Raw genomic sequence first — 23032 nt, 5'->3', positions numbered from 1 at the left:
ATTTGTATGAAAATTTTCCATGGAGACAGAGTCTAATTTTTATTTTCGTGCAACGCTATCTCTTCCACGATTGGAAGCCTTTCACTTCACTCTTGAGTGTGAAAATCTCATTATTAATGTTAGAACTTTTTAATGTCTGTAGAGAACTCATGTAAACTTTACTATGGAAAATTTCATTAAAAATATGGGATCAAGTCCCTTCTTAGCGCAGTGGACAGCACGTCAGTCTCATAAAAATATGGAATCAAGCAATGTGTTACTCTTTTATACACGGAATTCCAAGTCCGTATAGTTCTTGTGTTCTTGTCCAAATGGAACCATCATTAAGGGTTTTGGACTGTCTTTAAAAGGAAGCTGTTGCCTTGAATTTTTGATGTTAATAGAGTTTGGCACCTGGCCCAGGGATTTTAATGTCATTTTGCTTCAAGCCATATTGAAAGAGGAGCTTGTTTGAAGTGTAGTTGATATCCACAGCTAACTTAATGAAGATTGATTAATGCATTTCTCTGACAGCCAGACCATTTCCTCCCCCCAAAAGTAGAACTTAAAACTCCAATAGTAAACTTTTTGTCGTATATAAACTATTTAATAAAATTCTTATATTCAATCCAGTTACATTTTATAATACCACAGACAGGAGCTGGAATCACGTTCTCCCAGATGCATAGTGAAAGTTTCACTGTAATACGGAAGGCCTGTAACATTTCTGCTAACACCAGCATTATGTTAGTGTTCTAGTAGGCTTAATTTAGGCAGAGGAATAATAAAGGGGATCTGCTTCAGTGCTATAAATTTTTAAGGGAAAAGGCAGATGTTAGAATTACTCTTTTAACATTGGGTAATACAGTGTGCATTGGGTAAATTTAATTTCACCTGGCGAAGCTGACAAACACCAAACATGAGTGAGGAAGGCATGGCTAAGCATTTTGAAAAACTTTAACGCTGGAATCTTAGCATAAAGCCTGAAGGAGAACTAGGTGAGATAGATATTTTGGGGGAGGGAGGGAACTAGAAGATTCTGTGAATGTATCTTGAGTATTTTTCTGGATTAATATGGTCGGTCAGTGGCCCGAGCCAGGCAGCTGCAGGTTCGGACTGCTGACGGGATGCTGCTGGTTGATGGGCCTGGTTGCCCATCTTTGTCAGGTGCAAGTGGTTAGCACTTCGGTGGCCGAAAAAGACTGTGGGTCTTGACATTTTTTTGATACAGCTGTTCAGTGTGACGGGGAGGAATTCAGAGAAACATTTAGATGCGAAAGCAGTGACCTACTGGGGCTTTCTGCAGGAGGCTGTCAACAATTAGAATTTTTAGCCAGTGAAGGCCAGGTGTCTACCTGACAAGCCAGTTAAAGGACCTCAAAAACGTCTCTCTATATTTGGCTTTCAGGAAAAGATAGGAATTTCTAGATTAAAAAAAGTCTAGGGCTTGACTACTCAAAGGGCAGTCCAGGGCCCAGTAGCATGGGCACCACTGAGAAGCTTGTAGCAATGAGTCAAGTCCTCACCCTAGATTTATTGACTTATAACCTGCTTTTTCATGTATACTTTTAAGGCTTGAGAAGTGCTGATCTAGGAGATAAATATTCTTTTGAGTGGCAGAGAGAATTATAGGAGTTTGAAGTGTCACAAAAGCCAGGGGAGAAGGAGGCCCTAATAACTTAACTGGCTCATGGTGGCAGACATGTTCAGTACTCAGAGCCACTTAGGTGGGAGCGAGGCTGTTCGCAGTCTACATGGATATTTGGATCATATAGTCACTGAGGCTTTTTTCTAACACCAGCATCCTATGAATACAGTGATTTATAATAAAGCTTTTATGTTTTCCTAGCTGTTTCTGTTCCTAGAAGATAATTTTTTAATTGAATTATAGTCAGTTTATGATGTTGTATCAATTTCCAGTGTAGAGCACAATTTTTCAGTTATACATGAACATACATATATTCATTGTCACATTATTTTTCACTGTGAGCTACCACAAGATCATGTATATATTTCCCTGTGCTATGCAGTGTTCCTAGAAGACAACTGAGTATCATTTTAATTTTAACACTTTTTCTGAGAACCAGCATTGAAAATGTCACAGGAAAATACGAGAAGACTTGGCGTTAACAAAGACTGTTCCACCCTCAGATCTGTTGTGGACAGAGTAGGATTAAGGAGCTTCTCTAATTAACTGACAGGAAGACTTAAGTGTGAAAGAAAGAGATGTGTACAGCTATTTGTTGCTTAGTTAAAAAAAATTTCCTTAACCTTCCAAGGCAGGTTTTTGTTTTTTTGTTTTGTATTTTTTTTAACCTTTTTTTGTGCCATGGATTCCTTCAACAGTCTGGTAAATTCTATGGGCTGCTTCTTAGAACAGTATTTTATATGTATGGTTACAGTAAAGTATGCAGGCCTACAAAGAGAGCCAATAAATAACATGTTCAACATATTAATTCGAAAAATTGGGATGAGGTCATCATCAGTGTCTAATCCCTACTGTGATTTCAAAATGTTGATTCGCATTAATGAAGTTTCAAGATCTGCAACTACTGTAATGTGCTCTGGAAATGGTTTTGATTCCCGCGAGTGGCAGAGCTCAAGGTACTGCTGATACGAGCCAGGCTTGTTTCCTCCTACATTCATAATTGATGGCAATGCTAACTTTCAGCTAGAGGTTAGTGAAGATGAAGATCTAACTTCCCCCAACCCCAGATGATTCATAGACTCTTGAGTTCATGTTCTAAGATGATTTACTAACACTGACTTTCTAGGACCACATTTTAGTTTTAATTTTGTTGGAGACCTGTGATAGGATTCCTGGTAACTTTTGTTAATTTCTTATTTACCTGGATGTTCATGCAGAAGACATATTTTACTGAGCTTGTACTTTGGGTACATAGTGGGGATAGGAAGGTGAAGAGGAAAAGGTACCAAATTGAGTGTATGAATGTCCCTGCCCTTAAGTAGCTGGCAAAGTGCTTTACTTTTAGTGCTATTCAGCCAAGATAAATTTTATTGAAATCCAGCATTAATTGTAGCTCTTTTTAACTTTGCTTTATTAATTATACCTTAAAGTTTGGGAAACATTGAGAAAATCCTTGAATAACCTGAAGTTGTCGCTTAAAATAGAGATTCTTAGGTCCCTTCCTTGAAAAATGTTTCAGCATGTTTCTGGTGGGCAGTGGGTAAATCTGTCTTTTTAACAAATTTGCTAGACAGAGTCTTATCATCTGGCAAAGTTTAGAAAAGCTTAGCTAGGTCTCCCCTTAACATGTGTGTAGGAGCCACTGGGACTAGTCATACTGGTAATTATTTTCAGGAGAAGGGATTGTTCCTTTTTTGTCTTGTCTTCATTTCCTGGAAGAGTCTTCACTACAGAAGGATTGCTTTGTAGAAAGGGCTGATGGACGTAATTGGACAGTTTTCTCTAAGGAAAAGGGGTCTGACTTTTTATCCCGTCTGGCCCATGATACAGTGACTGTATTTCTCAAACCCAGAGTCTGATTTATTAACTTTTTGTGGATAGAAATAATCATATAAATATTTATTTCTAATATATGTAACACATCACCTTCAGAAATAAAAAATTAGGTGAAGAAGGGATATATAGTGAAAGGTGATAGGCCGAACACCCCTCTGATGTTAAAGGCACTGGATAAAGTCCTTTGCACGTGTGCTTACTCTTCAGGAAGCATTTGAGTGAATGGTTGAAAAGAACAACCCCACGAGGTAGATGATGTGATCCTCATTTTACAGTTGAGGGAATGAGCCCAAGGTTACAGCTCTGGTGGAAGACTAGAGTTTGACTCTATGTATTTCTGATTCTGAAATTTATGTATGGGGCTGCCAAATCTTTCAAAACTGGGAATGGTACACCATAATCTGTCATGGTGTTTGTGTGTGTGTGCATTCACGTCATTCTCTGAGGTCTTTTTCCGCCTTTTTTTGCATATGCTTCTTGATCCACCCAGCACTCAAGTATAGAAACCAAGAAATTTATTTTTATTATTTATCTGTTTGAAGAGTTTTATGTCAATTTTTTTAACTTCTAAAAATTTGTATATAATTTTTAAAGGTTACTTTCCATTTACAGTTATTACAAAATAATGGCTATATTCCCCCATGTTGTACAATGCATCCTTGAGCCTACCTTGCACCCAGTAATTTGTACCTCCGACTCCCCACGGATAACTGCTAGTTCTCTGTATCTGTGAGTTTGCTTCTTTTTTGTTATATTCACTAGTTTGATGTATTTTTTAGATTCCACATATAAGTGATATCATACAGTATTTGTCTTTTCTGTCTGATTCCTTTCACTTAGTACAATGCCCTCCAGGTTCATCCATGTTGCTGCAAATGGCAAAATTTCTTTTCTGTGGCTGAGTAGTATTCTGTTGTGTATGTGTGTGCACCCCACATTTTCTTTATCTGTTCATATGTTGATAGACACTTAAGTTGCTTCCATATCTTGATAGTTGCAAATACTACTGCTATGAACATTGTGGTACATGTATCTTTTTGAAATAGTGTTTCTCTTTTTTTGTTGTTGTTGTTTTTTGTTTTGAATGTTGTTTTGCAGGATTCTATCATTTATTTGTAATTGAAAATGCAGGTATTTGACTTGTATTTCTTTAAAAATTTTTTTTCCATTTGGTTTCTACTTATGAATTTATGACCCTATGCTGTAAAATTATATCCCACTCATGATCTAAGAACTCATTGGAGCTACTTACTTAAATAAAAATAAATCTAAGAAAAATAGTATGAAGTGTGGTCTTTTAAGATGACCATGGCATGGCAAGGGAGGAGGCAAGTAATGAGCAGACACCAGCCAACAAGTATTAATTTAGTACTTAAACTATTTGCCTAAAACCTCCAAGTCCTATGAAGGATACAAGGAATACAGTCTCTTCTGCCCTTGCAAAGACTTTCTCACTCCTTGGTGGGAATGGAGTTCACAGTGTGGAAGGGAGCATGGTCAGCGAATGGTTAACAAAGGGCCAACCAGGTAGGTGGCCAGAGGGAGTCTCCTCTGCTATTTGATTACATTGGGTAAATTCTGCGCACTTGGTCTTTGGATGTGGACTGAAATAAAGAAAAGAAGCCACTTCCGTCTTCATATTGTGCCTGGCAGTGTTGTGGAAAGTGGCCAGGGAATGTCAGTGAGTCTGAATTTGGCTGCAGGTGCACAGAAACTGGTCACTACACTCCCGGGTCTGTTGAGCTGGATTCACATTCTGTGCTGTGTGGCAGCTTTTACAAGGGTTTGGTGCTTCAGGTGAGAGTAGAGGGTGCCCAATAGCTGGGACGCAGGGCTCTTCCTTGGGATCTCAGAAGATGGTGTTACTTCCACCATCTTCAAGAACAGAGAGGTCTTTCCTTGGCTGTTCTATAGCAGAACAGCCAACTGTCACACAGTGTAACTGGATGATGGGTAGCGTCCATCTCTTCTATGTCTGTGCTCATGTTCTGAGGGGTTTTTCCCTTTTCTTTTCAGTTTAGCACGAGTTGTCTCTGATTCAGTTTTTCTTGCTGTGGTCGTTAGTTCCTTGGATGAAAGTCCTCCTTCCCTCTCCCCCTGCCGTCCCCCCGTCTGGGCTGCAGACTGAATGATGTGTTTTTCTCATTCTTGTGCCTCATTATAGCCCGCCATTTGTGAGCCAGCTGTTGCGTGGGACAGCAGCTGCAGGGCAGGACAGCTGAATGCCAGGCTCTCTTCTCAGGGGAGAATTAGAGCCGCTCCCTAACATGCACTGGAGGTACCGTTAGAGGGTCCCACTTGGCCCTTCACATCAGTGGGCCACGCAGCTGGGACACCAGTGCTAGGAAACTAGACCAGGCTCTGGTAGCTCTTTGTGGAGAGGGTTGAATACAACCAGTGTTAGAACAGAGCCATGCACACCTTGGATCCTTGCTGCCCTGAGTATAAGCCATGAATGGCATAGTAAGACCCATGGGGATCTGTGCAGCTTTGCTTTCAAAGCATCTTCTTGTTATTACTTCTTAATAGTGTGAGTTAATGTTCTGTTGTACTCGTTCAACATACCGTTAAGACAGTGGGCTGTAATTTTCTACATAATAATAAACATTTTAATTGTTTGCTTTATATATCTGGATAAAATTCTGTTCACTCACAGATGTTATAATACATTATTTGGGATACTTTTAGAATGAATGAAACTTATTTACTGTAAAGCCAGTTATTTGAATCAGTTTAATGTGTCTCAAAAATGTACTTGTTCTCCTGTTAGTGAAGATAAGGTAACTTTTAATAATGACTTGAGGATTAAGTAGGAGTAGTATTAAAAAGCCCAAAAAACATATATATATATATATAAAAATAATATTATACATATTATATATATGTTTTGTGTATGTATATATATATATATATGGTTTTTGGGTGCATCTTTTGCCAGTAGTTTTGAAAGACATACATAATGTCTTCAGATGGTTTGAACCTAGTAGTTCAAATTTGGTCTTTTTTGCTTTCAGAGATTATAGTGATTTCCTAGAATTTTTTTAAACTTTGTCTAAGTTTAGAAATAAAGGGAAAGTGAAAGAGAGTTCCTTATGATTGTGACTTTCAACTTGGAATGAAGTTTAAAAAGGATGTTACATGAAGACCAGGAAGGAAGACATTGGCTCCAGTCTGACAGTGCTTCTCTGTTGCATTGTACAGTTGCAGGGAAAAAGAAAGTTTAAGGAGAAGCTGGCTCTAGGAACTGAGATCATTGTGCTTGGTGGGGGGATATATATTTTTTTAACCAATAGTTTCCAATTCACATTTTATCCTTCATGAATAAGAGCCAATTATTGTCCTTGACTGAGCTCTCGTGTCAGTGTCCACAGGGGCTGTTTGCTGGCAGTTCTAGAATAAAGACTGTGTGGATATATTATAGCTCATCATTTGGGTAGGTGCTTTATTTTACATCTAAGAAACAGATCAAAAACAGCCCAGTGGAATGCTGGTAGGTGAAAGATACTTCACATAGAACTTTATTAAAATATGTTTACACTTAAGTATGTGAACCATGAACTGTTCCATTTTGGATTCTGGACTATTTCTTATGGGTTAATTAACCTTTTTTCCTCCCCCTGCAGAACTGGCTAGATCCTGCAAAAGAAATAAAGAAACAGCTGCGAAGTGAGTATTAAATCATCATACTTTGACATTATTAAGTTAATCTTTACATCTATTTCTTTTCTTTTCTTTTTTTTTTTTTCTTCATTTTTTATTTTTTAATGAAGGTACTGGGGATTGAACCCAGGACCTTATGAGTGCTAAGCTCGTGCTCTACCACTGAGCTATACCCTCCCTCTAGATCTATCCATTTCTATCTTTAAAAAAGTTCATAGGAATGTAAATTAGAATAAGATAGTGGTAGAATGATCAGCTCTGTTTTGCATTTATATCAAATAGGAAGTTAAGGAGACTAACAATATTTTTGTAAAATCATGACTGTTTATTTTGTACATGGCTTAGGAACTCCTTTACTGATCAGGAGATTCTAGACTCATATTCTTAAATATTCCCTCACCATGTCTGCCTGTGTCAGTCACAGAGGCAACCCTGACCTTTATCTCTGGAGAAAAGAAAGAGAAACTGCTGTAACGTTCTCTTTTTATGTAAAATTTACTCAAGGGAGTCCTATTCCTGTTGCTTTGTCTACCTGACGTTGGCAGTGGATAATCAGTTTAACGCATCACCTTATCTCTGGCCCCCGAGACACATAGATAGACACACTGTTCTTAGATGTCCTGGAGTCAGGGTTCAGGAGTGAAGAAAGAGCGGAACCATCTTTTCAGCCCTCAGAAGTGTTTGCAGTCTCGACTCCTTTGGCCACTTTGTGTGCTCTTTGCGTCTGGCTTTGTTCTTAGTCCTGGTCGACCCTCTCTTCCATCTCCCGGTTCATTCTCACTGTCGACTCCCCAGGTGACCTTATGAGTCCCACTCTAGCCAGCTTCAGGTCCCTCCTGTGCCTGGTTTTGTGATAGCTATGCCAGGAGTCATGACCACCACAGAAAAATCTCTGCTAGGCGATCTGGGTACTTAATTTACTTCAGAGTCTGTGAATGACTGAAGCAGGAAAGGTAGGAAGCCATGAACAGCTGGGATTTTTAGACGAGAAAACAAAATTCTTACCAGCTTTTTGGATAGTGGGCCCCATGGCTGTCCAGGGAGGCAAAAATGCCTTATTTTTGCCGTTTCCTCTCCTTGTAGACTCGTCTTTCTTTTCATTTTCTTGTATCTTTGATTAGAGTGACATTTCCAGTTTGCGCAGGGCTGAGTTGTTTCTCAGGGTGTGGGACTTTTCGTGCTGTTACTGGAACAGTCTTGGGCAGACTAGGGTGGTTGGTCACCCCATCTTTTGACTATTATCCCTGGCTTTCCATCCTTCCCTCCTCCCCTCCCTCCCCGCTTCCCCCTGCATTTATTATCTTGGTGTTTCATCTATTTGTGTTTGCTCATCATAGAAAAGGGGCAAAATAAAGAAAAGGAGTAATTAGACACAGGCACATTATGCTTACATGGTGGAAGAAACTACCAGAAAGCTTTGGAACTTTTCCTAGTCCCTTCTTCGGTTGTTCTGCGCTCTGCAAAGTGCATGAATTCAAAAAGGTATGGATGTTGGGAGGTTTCCATAGTGTAGTGGTTATCATGTTCGCCTCACAAAAAGGTATGGATGCTTGGTTCTTCCACTTTCTCTGAAACCAGACCTGCCAGGTGACCCAAACCATGGGCAGAACAGGATAACCTCTGAAACATGATGTTCCATGGAGTTTGATTCCTGTGGTTTTGTTTTGGCTTCTGTTTGATTATTTTTGTGTGCTGCTCATCTCAGAATCATGGAGCTAGCCTAAACTTTTGGAAGGCAAAGCTCTTGCTGATTGTGCATCACAGTCTTACGTTTTGATTATTTGTGAATTTTTTTTTTTGAAGAGTTAATTTCAGGACTTTTGCCCTTGTGTTTTGGCAAGACGCATAACAGAAAGACACAGGATTTGACTGTTTCAAACTACTGTTTAGCTAGTTCTCTGAATGGAATCCTGTACTGTCCTGATCATGAAAGTAGGCTAAGGCAGTGAAGTTGTAGCTCTTGTATTTTTACTTCTTTCTTTCTACCTGTGTTAAAGTGGACAAAAGAACTACTCTATCTTAGCCTAACCTCTGCTATGATATTGTTATTTAGCTAATAGGCAACTGGCAAAGGTAAATAATCTTTTTGAATTACTTTTGACAACCCACAATCTATCAGTGCTTATGTAAAAGTTTCCTTAAAAAATCTTCATTTTCTCAAATGTACACAAATAAGACTGTACAGATACATAAGACTGTATGTAAGGTTTGCCTGTATTAATATATAAATAACCCATAGCTAGATAATTTTATATAGTGAGGTAAAAATTATAATAATATATGATTAAATAAAAAGTTTAGCATTATTGGTACATTTTATCAACTTAAGAATTGGAAATAGATCCTGAAGTACGTGTTCTGTTAGAAACTTAATCCCTGTTGTCATATCTAAGCAAGCATGTTAGAAAACAAATAAATAAGGATCCATTAAGAAATGATAAGCTAATTCTGGGATGATTTTGCCTAATTGTGGATTAATTACCTTGAAGATGTATATATGCAACACAGCCAGCCTGGTGCTACAGGCCAAGAAATGGAATGTCTCTTAATACTCAAGAAAGTCTTTTTATGATGCTTTAAATGTGTAGAGGGAACCGAAATCTGTTTTTTGAATATGGCAGGATTAATTTTATTAGTAGAATAATGATATATTGAGCCAAAACCCAGCAAAAGTGCTATGTGTTCACAGTAGCCACTCAGTAAATATTCATTGACTTTTGAATGCGAGAAAAGTTAGTGTGTCTATGGTGAGAAAAGAAGAAAATGGCCCATTGAGCAAGAGAATGGGATTCAAGAAATTTTTGAAGTTTGTACATTAAGCAATCATGAGGCCTTCGAACACGTATAAAATGAAATCACACACATACACTTTTTTGTTTTTATTTGGAAATACCATGAACTTTGAGTATAACTCTAAATTCAGGCCATTGGAATTATTTTAATCCCTTTAGGGAAATAACGGCCTTCCTCCAGAGCTGTGTTTTTTGTTTTTTTTTAAGTCATTCAAAGCATGATGTAGCAAACATTAGGTAAATAGTATGTGTAAATAGCAGTGCTTTAACTTTTAATAAGTCATTATGACATGATTGTTTCATATATTCATTCTTTGTGGCACAATACAGCAAAGTACATGTTATATATGAGTCTGCTTACATACTTTATGAAGCCTGGGAAATAATTTTATCATATTGTGATGTTTTATCACCCGGTCCCTTCTTCGGGATTTCCTTCAAATAGACCATTAATCATTTCCTGAAAAGTTATAGTGATCACTTGATCATTACCCCTGCCCCCAACAACATAGAAATCATGAATTTTTTTTTTAAGTGTGGAGAATGTTTGGCATCTAGAGATCCTGTGGTTAAAATAAATCTTAGAACTATTACATGAAGGTTATATTAACATTTCTGCATAATATGGTTATCATATAAACGGTACCATATGGTTGTGGTACCAATATACGTTAATAAAAAAAGTGAACCTATTATTTAATATGGTAGGTTCTTTATGTAATTGATTTTTAGTTTATTTTTCATTTTGTTTTTGTTTTGTAAATGATATTTTCTTTAAATTAAAAAAACAAAATTCTCTTAACTGATTTATAGTGGGCGTAATCCATGCTGTTTGAGCATTGACCTTTACATTTTATCAGCATAAATGGTCATTGTGTTGATTGGAGAAATAATCCTGATCTTTAATAATTATAGGTCTTCCCTGGCTGTTCGCTTTTAATGTGAAGTTTTATCCTCCTGATCCCTCTCAGTTGACTGAAGATATCACCAGGTACTTTATAGTAAAAATAATCCTTTATTATGGCTCTCATTTATTTCTAGTCCCTCTGGGGATAGTGGTAATTTTAGGATTAAAACAAATAAACAAAACAAAAACAAAACATTTTTTCTTAAGGTGAGTTTTAGAAGTTTTCTTATAAGTGGCTATTCCGAAATAGTTTGGAATATTGCCAGTTTTAAAAATTGTGTTCACTTTTCTTTAATTTCCCATTTGTATTTGAGTAATAGAATATTTTTTAAAGAAATTGCTACAGCTTTGTTTCCTGTGTTATACTTTGAAAAATCACTAGTATTTAATATTTCGGATTTTAATATGAAGATGATTTTTATTGTGTAACTCATGTGTGCCTGTGTATTCATCTTGTATTACAAAGGTGCTAAAAAAGGTAGAAAAATAAAAATTTTTCTAAAAGTTTTATTTTTAGAAGTCTATTGAACTATAATCCCTCCTCCCCCAGCCCAGGATGAAAAACTAATAGGGTCGGCTTCCTTTTGTATGAGTCAGTAGCTGTTTCATTTCCATTTCCTCTGAGATGATCTGGACTATACAGACATATGCTTAAACTGCAAATTAAAGATTTAATCTAGGAGCAAGAGCGAATTTACTGATTCTGAGAGTGACTTGAGTATTTGAAATGGTAACCAAGGAAACATCTAGTATCCACAAGTGCCTAGATATCTTAGCCTTGTCAAGCTGGGTACCAATGATAGGACTTCTTAGCTTCGGTAAGACTAGGACTGTAGGGTGATTTGTATGTAGTTTTACAAGGTTGTTTACCTGGCCAAGGAGAACTGTGTTTTGTATGTATATGCTTTTAGAAAATTAGAGGGTCTTAATGAAAAGACTGCTTGTGATTCCCGTGGCTCCTGTGTCCCTGATGCTTCCTGCCAGGCTGATTCTTTTGTCAGACATGGAATTGTGCAGGTGTTTAAAGGAGAGTATGATGCCCATGTGAACAGGGATGATGGAGCTTTCTTTCCTAGACTGGGTACACGACAGGCCTTTTTTGCCCCCCTTTGCTAGTTACTGCTGAGTTAAGGACTTACGGATTAAGTTGTGATTGACTTAGCTTCAGCTAGTGACTGACTTGGCTTCAGCTAGTAAATAATAAATAGCAACTCCTGTAACTGCACAGTGAGCTGCGTGGAGCACGAGACTTACCAGGCTGGTGTGCGTAGGGTACAGAGCCTCCCCATAGGAGTGCCTTTGAACAATGCACGAAACTGGGGCTTTGTGACTCAACGCCCTCCGTACATACATTCCTCCTTGTAGTCACTTTTTTGGGGAATAATAATCCTTTGGTGATTGCAACTTTATAGCATTGGTGCTTTGGTTTTTTCAGTGGGTCTGGACCAGTCTTCCTGCCTGCTTAGGGAGGAATGAGATGGTCTAGTGAGCTCACCAGGAGTCTCGCGGTGCAGCCCGAGACCAGGCTGTAGCCTTGCAGTCTAGATCTCACGACTGAACTCTTCACATGACCTGAGTGAACATTTAGAAGGTGGGATAGGCTTTTGTGGAGGGAGGGTGGGGACACAGTTCAGAACAATGTATGAAGGATGGTCTGTCCTGCTCAGCAAGGAAGATGGAGTTGGGAAACTCAGGAGGCTGTTGCGGGTTTTGTTTGAAGTTTTGGGGCCTTAGACTTAGGCTTTGAAACAGAAGAATGGATCAACGTGAGAAGTAGAGACAGTGGTATAAAAAGGAGCAATAAGATTTAAGTTAATAGAGGGCATCTTTGTGTTTAGGTCTTAATAGTGCCATAAAATGTGGAGAACTAGATCTATTCTTGATTAGACTTAAGAGGATTTGAAGAGGAACCTGGAATTGTAGGTTAAAATTTAGTTTTCTGAAATAAGGGCAGTTACGCTGATGTTACTCTAGGGGACAAGGAAATCCATAATTCCCCTTGGAAAGCGAGCCCCAGCAGTGCAGAAAAGTGCTCCGACTGCAGCCATAGTCAGACGACTTTGGTTCTCAGAAAATTCTTGAGGACTTGCCACGTGGCAAGTACTTTGCTAACTGTGGGATTATGATGATGATGATATGCAGAGTCCGTGCCCTGCCTGACGGAGATGTGGGTGGTAGCACAGGAATAACTGAACTGGGGTGGGTGGTACGCTGTGCTGGGATGTGCTGTCTGACAGACACAGCGAGGCCTGGGCCAGAAGCAAGCCACTGGAACGTGTGGGGCAGAGGAGGGAGGAAGACGGGGCTGTGGCATCCATGCCAGGCGAAAGTGTCCGCAAGAAGAAAGTGGCCAGCAACCAATAGGAATGATGGTCTCTAAAAGATCAAGAATCGGGATACTGCCATTCTGTTTGGAGGGATTGATGGTAACCTTAGCAGGTGGTTAAATTCAAGAGTGAAAATCAGGTTTAAGATGTTACCAAAAAGAATTCATAGTGGGACCTTCCCTCCAAAAAAATCCCTCAGAGAATATAAGTAACATGTTTCTGCATGCTATTTAGTAAAAACCAGGATCCTTTGTAATAACCCACTTGAAACATTGAATGATTGTTGTTGTTATAACTCACAATGACAACATTCTTATGATTATAGCTACTAGTTATTGATTCCCAGGTACCATGTCATGTGTTTTATTTTTATTATCTAATGTTTTACCCTCACTTTCAAAGGGAACTAGAGTTCTTCCCATTTTACATGTGGGGAATTAGGCAACTAAATTAGCTTGCTCGAGGTCACACAGTCAGCTCTGCCTGGCTTTGAGGCCTGTGTTTTTTCCACTGTAAGCTGAATTAGCTGCCTCTTTAGATGGAGTCAATGGGCAAGTAAGAGCTTCCAAGTAGATACTGACTTATAACTGCTGTTAAAGATGTCTCAGGACAAGAAATGAGTATGAAAAGGGTAGAGAGGATAAAGGGTAGGTGATCCTAGCTTTTCTTACAAATGCTAAGAACTGCAGCAATTTTTAAAATTTTATCAGTCTTTACAGCTTTTGAGGGGCATGCACATTTTGATGACAGTTTTAATCCAAGGAGACAGTCTAAGTGATTGGAATTTCACCTGCCGTCGCAAACCTCTTTATTGTGATAGTGATAATACACTGTTGCTGGCATAGCATTTCAGAATTTCCATGCGATTGCTTTGTTTTCTAGATGCAGTTTGTATAAATAAGCCACAAAAGTCGGGAGTCCAAGGAGGAAGGTGGGCTTCCTGTTACAGAAGACTTTTTTTGCTATAGGTTTGAAGAGTGCCTATGTTGTGTATTTGTTTTCAAAGGATAATAGAATTCAAGGGTTATGAGTGCTGTGATTTTAACTAATTGTTCACCCAACCCTTTTCTCCCCGTGTTCCTCACAGATACTTCCTGTGCCTTCAGCTCCGGCAGGACATTGCCTCTGGCCGCCTGCCCTGCTCTTTTGTGACTCATACCCTCCTGGGATCTTACATACTGCAGGCTGAGCTTGGGGACTATGACCCAGAAGAGCACGGCAGTAATGACCTCAGTGACTTCCAGTTTGCCCCCAGCCAGACGAAGGAGCTGGAGGAGAAGGTGGCAGAGCTGCATAAAACCCACAGGTCTGTGGACGTGCTTACTGGAGAGAGAGTGGCCACGGTGGATTTGAATGGCTTCCCTTAGAACACTTGCTGGACATTTGAACATAGTTTGTGGAACTTTTCAGTTTTCAAACTTTTCAGTTTGCCCTTGTGGAGCTTCACTAGTGCTAATCAAGACAGGTGGAGGCTGAGATATCCTTCCCGTGTCTTTGTGACTAGAATACGAGGGCCTGCTCACGAGGCTAAATGTTTTCATTTAGAAAAATTTCCTTTCCCCTATGACGTCTCCTTTGCCTTGCTCCCAGCCCAGTCCCTTTACATCCACACCCCCACACCTGAAACAAACATACCCAGATACTTGTTTGACATTTACTGTATATTTCTTCTGCCTTTTGTTTTTATTACCATATTTGATTTTTAAAAAGCCAGGGAGATAGTGAGGCATCAGGATTTGAATCAGAAGTGTGAGTGGTAGTGGACGTGAGAGTAGTAACTGAAATCTGCAAGTGATTTCTCTATCCATGGAAGATGACTTTTACTTTAACTGAGGATTAATTACTTATATACTATATGACACTCTGAGAACTTTTGTATCTGTGTAGAAATAAAAAAAAAAATTTAAGTACGAGTTTTAAGAACTCCAGCTACAAAATTCTAATTTGTCCCCTATTGCAAAACTGCTTTTCAAAAAACCTTGACCAAAATGATCTGAAAGGAACTTTCAGAGATTAAAAGTCTTTAAACAGATCACCTTCACTGACGTTTACTTAAAAAAAAAAGGTAAATGCAGTATTTGCCTTTAAATATTTTCTTATTAACTTTATTCCAATTCTATTCAATAGTCATGTATTATGTAATTTGAAATTGAAATATCAGGTTCTGAAATGCCATGGGGAATATGAAGATTAATGAGACCCTGCTTTCTAGGAGCTTAAAATTTGTTTAGTTGGGAATACAGATAAGAATGGAAATAACTTTAGTCCAGATAGAATGCAGTATGTCAGGTACAAAATCAAATACAAGTGCTTTCCATCTTTAGTGTCATCAGTCCTAATGGAATAATATTAAGGAGAGAAGTTGTCTATTTCAGAAAGATGACATCACTTTTTATTCTTTTACTTTTTTAGTTAGTTTATATTGTACCCATTATTGCTGGGGCTTTTATCCCTAGTGGAAAAAAAATCGGAAGCAACTTTCTAAGATAAAAAGGGTGAGGATGGAGGTGCACCCTCCTTGCAATGAACAGTTTATATTGGAGGATTTTAAGAGAAGAATGCTGGAGGTTGAGAGTTGAGCCTTACCTGTTTCCTCTTTGTACGTTTAGCCTGGTCACTCCCTCCACCCCAGCTCTCCAAGATCACAGTGCCTTTCCCCACTTTAGCCACATTTGCTTTGTGTCCATCAATGTGATAACCTTGTTTCTTTTGGTTCTTAGGGGCTTATCTCCAGCACAAGCTGATTCTCAGTTCTTAGAAAATGCAAAGAGGCTTTCCATGTATGGTGTTGACCTGCATCATGCCAAGGTACCGTGAGCACCAGGGGAGCTGGCATCTCTCCGCTGTTGACTGAAGTTTTGACAGGGCTCCAGTTTTAGACTAACCTGTTTCACTTCTAGAAAAAGGCTACTCACCCTCACCTAAGAGTCTTTGTAGTATTTCCTTGGGGTTTCTAATTGTGGGGTTAATGGTTGTAGGGAGGAAAGACCATTGGTTCTTTCCCGTATTTTTTTCTTCTTTTCACAGTCTTTTAAATGGATACTCTTTCCTGTGTATTTACTGTAAGACTGACCTCATCAGCCTTAAACCTCATCCTGCTTTTATTTTGTGTCCCAGCTTTTGCTGCTATGCTAAGTGGTACCTCTGTCCCAGGCCTGTCTCCCTCCTCTGTCCTGGGAAGAGGAGGGCAGGCTTTAGCCACCACTCCCACCTCTGTCCTGGGAGAGGAGAGCAGATCTTAGCCACCACGAAAGGGCAAAGCAGTGTGGATGTGAGTGAGCACTTTCCAAAAAACTGCTGGCGAAGGAGCCCTTGAGTTGCGCTTTTCCCAACAGGTCTCTTTTGTACCTCTTGTAGGATAAACTAGGCCTGCCCAGGCTCCGGGCAGTTAGGCCTTCAGTCTGCTGTGGGCAGTGGGGAATGAGTGGAAGCATGGAGGTAGCTGTTAGGAGAGGCAAGTTTGGGTGAGGAAGATGCCGGTAACAAACACGACCTACTTCACGATCCTAGTTTGGATGGTCAGATAGTGGGGAGAATGCAAGCGATAAGGTGAAAGATGCAGTTGGTTTTGAAAAAATATGTCCCGAGTCAACTCAGCAGGTGGAGGGAACCTACGGTTGCCTGCTTTTAGGAGACCCTGCCAGTCCCTCAGTGCAGTCTAGGAAGTCCAGATGAGATGATCTGAGAAATCTCGCCCTTCACCCAAAGATATCTTCCCTTCTTTGGCCTCAGATGTGTAATTCTTGCTTCTGTGTTAATAATAATACTTCCTATTTGCAAAACACCTTTTTCTCTTTGGCTTATTTTATTCTTTAAATATTTTTCCTTATTACAAAAGTAACACATGTTCAATATAGATAGTAGAGGTGAACAGAAGAATATAAAAATCACTGAAATCTCTTTAAGCAGAAGCAAGCACTATTCATATTTTGATATTTTCTTGTTTTATTTAAAAAGTCTGAGCAGTGGAACTCACATTTTTAAAATGGGATTATCCTACAAGGATTATTTCGTGAGTTTTTTTCTTTTTAATTTGCTCTTATGAACACTTTTCCATGTTCGTAAATAGCCTCTGGCAGCAATGTTTTTAACTGCTAGATGCTGTACGCTTTTAATTTTTAAAAGTACTTTCACATACACTACCTCATTTAAGGTTTGGATGTTTTTATTTTTACAAAAAGTACATAAAACAGAATGTAGATGGTTTGTTCCACTAGCTGGCTTGTTGCCTCAAGCCACATGGTATAAAGTCGTCCCATCTGCGTGATGTTTTCTGATAAATCCTATTAGGAGGCGAAACAGATCTAACACTTGAGTGTCTTTTAGCTCATTTCTCTATGTGATGGGGACAGGCTGGGTCAGGAGAAACAGAAATAAGGGAGGGAGGAGAGAGCAGAACTTGTATCAAAAAGACCCCTCTGGCTGATCTCTCTTCCTCTAAACCCTGTTATTCTCACCACACGTAAATCTCACGTCTCCTACTTTGTTGATCATTAGTTAGAACCAGTTCTTAGATGGCAACATTGGAAGGTTTCAGGATTCTGGTTTTTGAAGTTGTATCTTAGAAGAGTAAAAAAGTTGCTAGCTCTATTATAATCCCAGTTCTTGCTGTGTGGTTAGGAGTAGATGACTTAAAAAAATGCAAAATAATATTCGTTCATTCAGTTTAGCATATGGTGGACTTGTTAGATAATGTCCAGTAAGTAAGATATTTGTAGCTCACTGGAAAAAAATCTGCAGCAGTTTAAAAGAACATTTCATGTAGTTTTCAGTATCTTGAGATCATGTTTAAAATTTTTTAAAATTAATATATTTTTGTAATTAATATTTTATTGTCGGTAGATTTCTTACTGGCATATTGACTTTAGGACGGGGTGAGGGTGTTGGTTCAAAGGGCTCTTGACAAAGGTACAGGGAAACCCCAGAGTAGAAGGACACCCGTGAGCTAGTGATAGCCGCTCTCCTAACCCCTCTGGGTGGGAAGGGGTGAGGCAGAGAGAGGTTGCCAGAACCCGGATGGAGAGATCTGTGGGGAAAGGCCTGTCTCGAGAGGAGCCACGATCAAGGACACAACCACCCGGATGCGACCGCACAGGGAGGGAGTCTGGATATAAAAAGTCCTGACCTCCCTTCCCTCCTCCTGCTCCCTTTTTATCAGTTTATTTTTCTGACTTTGTTGATAAATGACAGAAGTCAAATACAGAGAACTGAGGCGTGCTTTTTTGCCCTTAACTCTTTACCCTTTATCTGTAATTTCTATTCACACAAGTACTGATAATTCTAAAACAATATGTGGAACAACTGAACACGGACCCATTTCCTTGGATCCAGATTGTGTTTATTTTTAAGTCAGATAAAATAGCTTCAGTGTCCTGTCAAAAGACTGCTTCACGCTAGAGATTGCTCTGTTCAATGTTTCAAGTGAGGGTTGCCTCCTTACTTGTGCTGAGAACGTGCTGTCTCGGACAGTCTCCCGGCCTGCTCCCTGTGGCCCTGGCCAGTGATGTTTTTGGCAAACTCACCATTTGTGGTCTGGTGCCGAGTGGCTTAGGCACCTGTGCCTGGTTCACCCCAGCTTTTTGCTCTGTTTCCTAGAGAGAACTGTTCCTGCCAGGATATGGGTGAGTGAAGCACCTTATCGATTACATGAGCAGGTTTAAACATCTGATTTTATTTGTGCAGATGAATTATTCTTGTATCACAGCAGTGAAAGCAATTTATGTCAGTTACCTAGTATTTTATTTCTGTTTTTTAAAAACTCATAGAAATTGTGTTAAGTTGTTCTCAGTAACAAGGCAGTTGAAATTTCTGTACTTCTATTGAATTGAACCTAGAATGTGGCATTTGTCTCAGCATATTTTGTGAGAATTTGTTCCATGTTGTTAATGATTTCTGAAAATGTGAATATCTCTGAATAATATTCTTCAGTTTTTTGTATCTTGAGTAAGATCTAGTTCTTCTCTTAAAGATAATTGAATATTTTTGAATATTGTATATATTAGATCTTCAAGACTACTTGAAATGGGAGAAGATAATTTTTTACTTTTGTCTGAACACGTCTTTGATTTTTAAAAAACCTTTCAGGCTTGCAATTATTTCAGATTGCCATCTTTTCCCAGTTAAAATGCTGAGTGAAGAAAACAGTATTAATAAGTTCAAGAATAGTCTGCAGTCCTGTGAAATATGCCAGCCGAAGGAATGCTGTAATGAGAGCTGGCTGTCAGCACTTCGAGTTACTGAAAACCGACTTGAAAGAATTCAAAGATTTCCACACTGTCAGCTTAGAGGAGAAATTTTCTGTGAGGGGCTGGTGTTTTGCAGAATGTAGGCATAATTTAACAGCCATCAGCTGGCAAAGTCCACTTGAGACCAATTTGCCTAAAGTAAAATGGCACCTTAGGGCAGACCGGCAGGCTGTCCCCAGGGGCCTGATAGCCTCTAGGAAAGCCGCTTAATCTCCCGTTTCTTCAGGGTATCTGAATCTAGTTGTTTCCTTTCCTCCCCTTGAGCTCTCACAGCTGAGCTGGAGAAAATATGAACTGTGTCCTGTAGTCTTTTTGCCTTGCCTCCCATCTGACCCCTCAGCATGAATATCTAGATTCCAGACGTGTCCTGTGTCCTGCTGTTTGTTAACGTGTGTCGTGTCATTGGCGCTTACATGCAAGCCTGTTAAACTGGCATTCCTGGTGATGGTCTGAGGGGGACGATTGGCTTCCTGATCTATATGACTGTCACAGCGCTAACCTCCGTCAAATGGCTTCTGCTTGGCAGGACTCCGAAGGCGTGGACATCAAGCTGGGCGTGTGTGCCAACGGGCTCCTCATTTACAAAGACAGACTGAGAATCAATCGTTTCGCTTGGCCGAAAATCTTGAAAATCTCCTATAAGCGCAGTAACTTCTACATTAAAGTTAGGCCAGCAGAGGTAAGCAAAGCCATCCAGCCCCTGGCGTGTCTCTTCAGGCTTTGTCAGTGTTCTCCTTTATGGCCAGACTTGTTTCCCATTGAATTTTAAGAAGATGAAGGATTCCTTACTCCTCTGAAGTTTAAAAAAGAAAAAAAAAGTCAGGGTTTTTGATGATAAACCTGCATGTATATTACTGTCAATTAAAAAAAAAAAGCAGCAGCCACAGTTTCACCGAAAAGAAAGAGTAGTCAGTGCCTGCCACATAGTGGGGCTCATTTTTCTTTTCCTCTTGAGTCAGCTAAGTGGTCAGGATCAGGAGAGGCAGAGTTGTAGTGGACCTTGAAGCAGAGCTGGTTTATGTCAGTAGTTGATGCTTGCTCTTCATGGAAACTAGTATGCAGTCTGAAAAGTCCATTCTGTATAATCATATTAGATGCACTAATATTTACCTTTTTCGAGAAGAACAGTTACTTCTTAGTGAAATCTCTGCATCCATGTTTTTCAGCAGCTTTTAATCAGCTCTCAAGGAAATGTGCTGATTTATTTTATGGCTTTATTCTAGCTGGAACAGTTTGAGAGCACCATTGGATTTAAACTGCCAAACCATCGGGCGGCGAAAAGGCTATGGAAAGTGTGCGTGGAACATCACACGTTCTACAGGTAATTTTGAGGAAACAGTTGAGGGTGAATGAAAACAGCTCTCAGAACCCTCGAGATCCTGGGAGGTGGCAGCTGCAGACACACCCTGCTTTACTGTCCTTTGCTCTCCTCAGCGTCGGATGCCCTGTGTCTGTTTCCACTGCCTGGCCACGCTTGGCCACGCTCTTGTCACTCAGAATGGCCTGTGTCTGCGGTAGTCCACCGCTCCAGCTGCCCCTCCTTCCACCGCCACACCCTCCCGCCCCTGCTGCATTCTTTCCACTGTCTACTCTCCTTCGGTTTCATGTAATTGCTCTCATCGGCTCCCTCCTGCTTTCGCTTCCTTCCCAAACCAGCCCTGAATCCTGTGGTCTGCCCCTTTGCTACTTTGTCAGGAGGCCCCCATCCTTTCTGCACACCAGCCTGCTGGGCCTGGACTCGCCCTGTGTCCTGACCTCTCCGTTTCTGTACCCGTGCTACCTTAAATAGCACAACTCTTCTGATGGATACTCTTTGTAAGAGAAAACGTACTGCTCAGTGGGTTGGTGCTGTTGCAGAGATCGTTTCCCGCATCAGCTGGACCCTCAGTGCCGCCAATACAAATGCATCGGGTCTTCCTGAGCCCTCGGGCGCCCCTGCGCCTCCGCTCAGATGCCCTCCATTGTGTGCTACCCTGACAGTAGAAGCTGTGGGTCCTGAATGTTCTTGGTTTCATCCATCTTCTCTTTTTCTCCTTTTGCATATAATTAAGCATTATTTTCCTCTCTGGCCAGTCTTTTTTTTTTTTTCAGGGATAGATAATTAGATTTGTTTATTTATTTGTTTATTTTAATGGAGATACTGGGGATTGAACTCATGTCCTTGTGCATACCAAGCACGCACTCTGCCGCTGAGCTCTGTGCTCCCCCCTCATTCATTCTTTTCTTCCTGTCCTGTATCAAGGAAGAGAGAGTCATTCCTCTGCCACGATCTCTTATTTCATGCCTCGTGTAGGACCATGCTTTGTAAATTGTATACCTCCGGTGGGTGCCTTTGATGTCTTCTTTGGCCAATAAACCTGTCCATGTCTTGCTCCCTTAAAAACTAAAAAAAACCCAGGAGATCTCGTTAGACCTTTTAGCCTTCTGTAGTTTTTGTGCTGTCTCCTCTCTTACTTTTACTCACCGGCAATTTTTTAACATTCCTATTCTGAGCAGATTGTCCTTTGCTGCTCTTCCTTTTCTGTGTCCTTAGTTTATCACTGCAGCCTGGATAGCTGTGTCCCTAGACCCCTCATCTTCAAGCTTTTCCTTTGCCCTCTCATAATCTAATCCTGTCCCTCCACATACTAGATGTGTGACTGTAAATAAGTGACTCAGCCTTTGTGCATCTCCGTTTGATCAACCATGTGATGATAATGGTAACAGTGCCTACTTGATAGCAGTGTTTTGAAAAGTAAATGTTACATGAAACAAACTTAGAGCCATTTCTGATACATAATGCTTCTCATCATTATTCTTAGTTTGGTAGCATATTGTGCTATTTATTTTTAAGACTGCTCTAATAGACTCATTTTATAGATAATTCTTCGTTTTTTGTTTTTTTTTTAATGGCAGTACTGGGGATTGAACCCAGGACTTCATGTAGGCTAAGCATGTGCTCTACCACCGAGCCTCCCCCTCCCCCATCTAATAGTCTCATTTTAGAGGAGAAAGGAAACTCATAAGATATACTTGAATCCATCTGACTTGATTACACTGATCATTTCATCTTTGAAAAGTTTACAATTTCTCTTGGGAGCCATGACAGATTCTCCTAAGACAGGAGCCTGCTTCAAATAAAACAAGTCAATAACATCTATAAGTTAAATGACACAAGTCCAGGCAGGACAGGCAGCAGGCTTCCCTGTCAGATAATGATAAGAAAGGCAATGATCAGTACAGAAATGGTAAGTGCCAACATTCATTGAGCATGCATTGCTGTCAGACACAGGACCGATCACTTTACATTCCTCCACCTCATTTATTCCTCACCCCCGCGTGGAAGCTGTGGCTCAGGGCTGGGTGCTTGGAGAGAAACACAGTGGCCGGCCAGGCACCCAAGCAGAGGTGAGGACCCGGCCCTCTGGCTGTAAAGCCCACACTCTTCACCCCTGCGTCGCCCTCCCTCCTGTATTCTTCTAGCAGGTGTCTCTGAGATGTCTGTCAGCCCTGCAGAGCCTCAGGTGCCTCCATCATCTTTACAACAACAAGCCGTGGACTCCAGTTTAAAAGCAGACCAATTTGCTCCTGCAAACTTTGGAGACAGTGGTTAACAAAAGCAGTTTATGTCTTTAAATCTCAGTATGTTTGTTTACAGG

At 40.1% G+C, this 23032-nt stretch overlaps 1 protein-coding gene across 13 annotated transcripts in view; it reads left to right on the top strand.

Annotated features, from left to right (window-relative positions):
* EPB41L2 (erythrocyte membrane protein band 4.1 like 2) overlaps nt 1-23032 on the top strand; it is a 198261-nt gene that overhangs the window by 125564 nt on the left and 49665 nt on the right. For all 13 annotated transcript variants that reach the window (XM_072965861.1, XM_072965860.1, XM_072965869.1 and 10 more), the window contains 6 exons: nt 7087-7129; nt 10831-10906; nt 14237-14455; nt 15870-15957; nt 19921-20073; nt 20618-20715. In XM_072965861.1, the coding sequence (XP_072821962.1) occupies nt 7087-7129; nt 10831-10906; nt 14237-14455; nt 15870-15957; nt 19921-20073; nt 20618-20715 (677 nt within the window). The remainder of the gene's footprint in view (nt 1-7086; nt 7130-10830; nt 10907-14236; nt 14456-15869; nt 15958-19920; nt 20074-20617; nt 20716-23032) is intronic.

The sequence above is a fragment of the Vicugna pacos genome, chromosome 8 (assembly GCF_048564905.1).
Source record: "Vicugna pacos chromosome 8, VicPac4, whole genome shotgun sequence".
Classification (NCBI taxonomy): domain Eukaryota; kingdom Metazoa; phylum Chordata; class Mammalia; order Artiodactyla; family Camelidae; genus Vicugna; species Vicugna pacos.
The sequence above is the reverse complement of the archived record's forward strand: the minus strand, read 5'-3'. Positions and strand labels throughout refer to the sequence as shown.